Source organism: Buceros rhinoceros, unplaced genomic scaffold, assembly GCF_000710305.1.
Source record: "Buceros rhinoceros silvestris isolate BGI_N320 unplaced genomic scaffold, ASM71030v1 scaffold15580, whole genome shotgun sequence".
Lineage (NCBI taxonomy): Eukaryota > Metazoa > Chordata > Aves > Bucerotiformes > Bucerotidae > Buceros > Buceros rhinoceros.
The window spans coordinates 4,457-5,352 of NW_010389158.1; the positions used below are offsets into that span (position 1 = coordinate 4,457).

The 896-nt window shown below is 59.7% G+C and overlaps 1 protein-coding gene across 1 annotated transcript in view; it reads right to left on the bottom strand.

Annotated features, from left to right (window-relative positions):
- KIRREL3 (kin of IRRE like 3 (Drosophila)) overlaps nt 1-896 on the bottom strand; it is a gene marked incomplete at its 5' end in the record, with an annotated part of 44,576 nt that overhangs the window by 4,355 nt on the left and 39,325 nt on the right. The window contains one exon of the mRNA XM_010133254.1: nt 683-792. Within this exon, the coding sequence (XP_010131556.1) occupies nt 683-792 (110 nt within the window). The remainder of the gene's footprint in view (nt 1-682; nt 793-896) is intronic.

Sequence of the window (896 nt, forward strand, 5' to 3'; positions counted from 1 at the left end):
ATTTCCGGCGCTCTCCACCACTCTGCCCATGGTGTTGGGTGCCCTTGGGCAATGTCAGTGGCCACGGGAAGGTGACACCTCCCAGGTTACGATGGAGCCAGGTCCATGCCGGCCCCACACCCCTGGTGTGATCAATCTGCACCCAACTGTGCGCACAGGCGTTCTCTGGGTGCTCTCGAGCACAGTTAATGAGTTGATGGTTATACTGAGCTCACCTACGGCATGTCGACCGGCGGCTCGGCCCTTGGGCAATGTCAGTGGCCACGGGAAGGTGACACCTCCCAGGTTACGATGGAGCCAGGTCCATGCCGGCCCCACACCCCTGGTGTGATCAATCTGCACCCAACTGTGCGCACAGGCGTTCTCTGGGTGCTCTCGAGCACAGTTAATGAGTTGATGGTTATACTGAGCTCACCTACGGCATGTCGACCGGCGGCTCGGTGGTCAACCCCCGTGAGGTGGCCAATTTGCTTCGCCATGAGCTGGGCTACCCCAACAACCCCCCTCGGCTCTCCCTCCTCGTTAGCAATAGCTCTCTCGAGGAGCTTTGAGGGCAGGAGAACGCACTTCTCAGGAGCAAGACGTTGGGAAAAGCGTCTCCACCTTGAGCGGGTTGTCAGGGCTGAGCTATGTGGTGCCCGGGCTTGTTACCGTCACATGGGGAGGAGAAGTCAAGCCTTACCATCAGCTGCTTGATGGTGGGGTGCTCCTCGGTCTCCCTGCCCGAGGCCGGCTCCTTGTGCACAATCTCCACGCGGATGTCGTTCTTGGCCGACACCACCCCTTTGAGATCTGGGCAAAGAGCAACACGGAGAAGGGGGAGGGTTAGTTGAAGGTGAGCGTGGAGGGGACCGACGAGCCCTGCCTCACCCAAGAACACGGACATGGAAAACCTT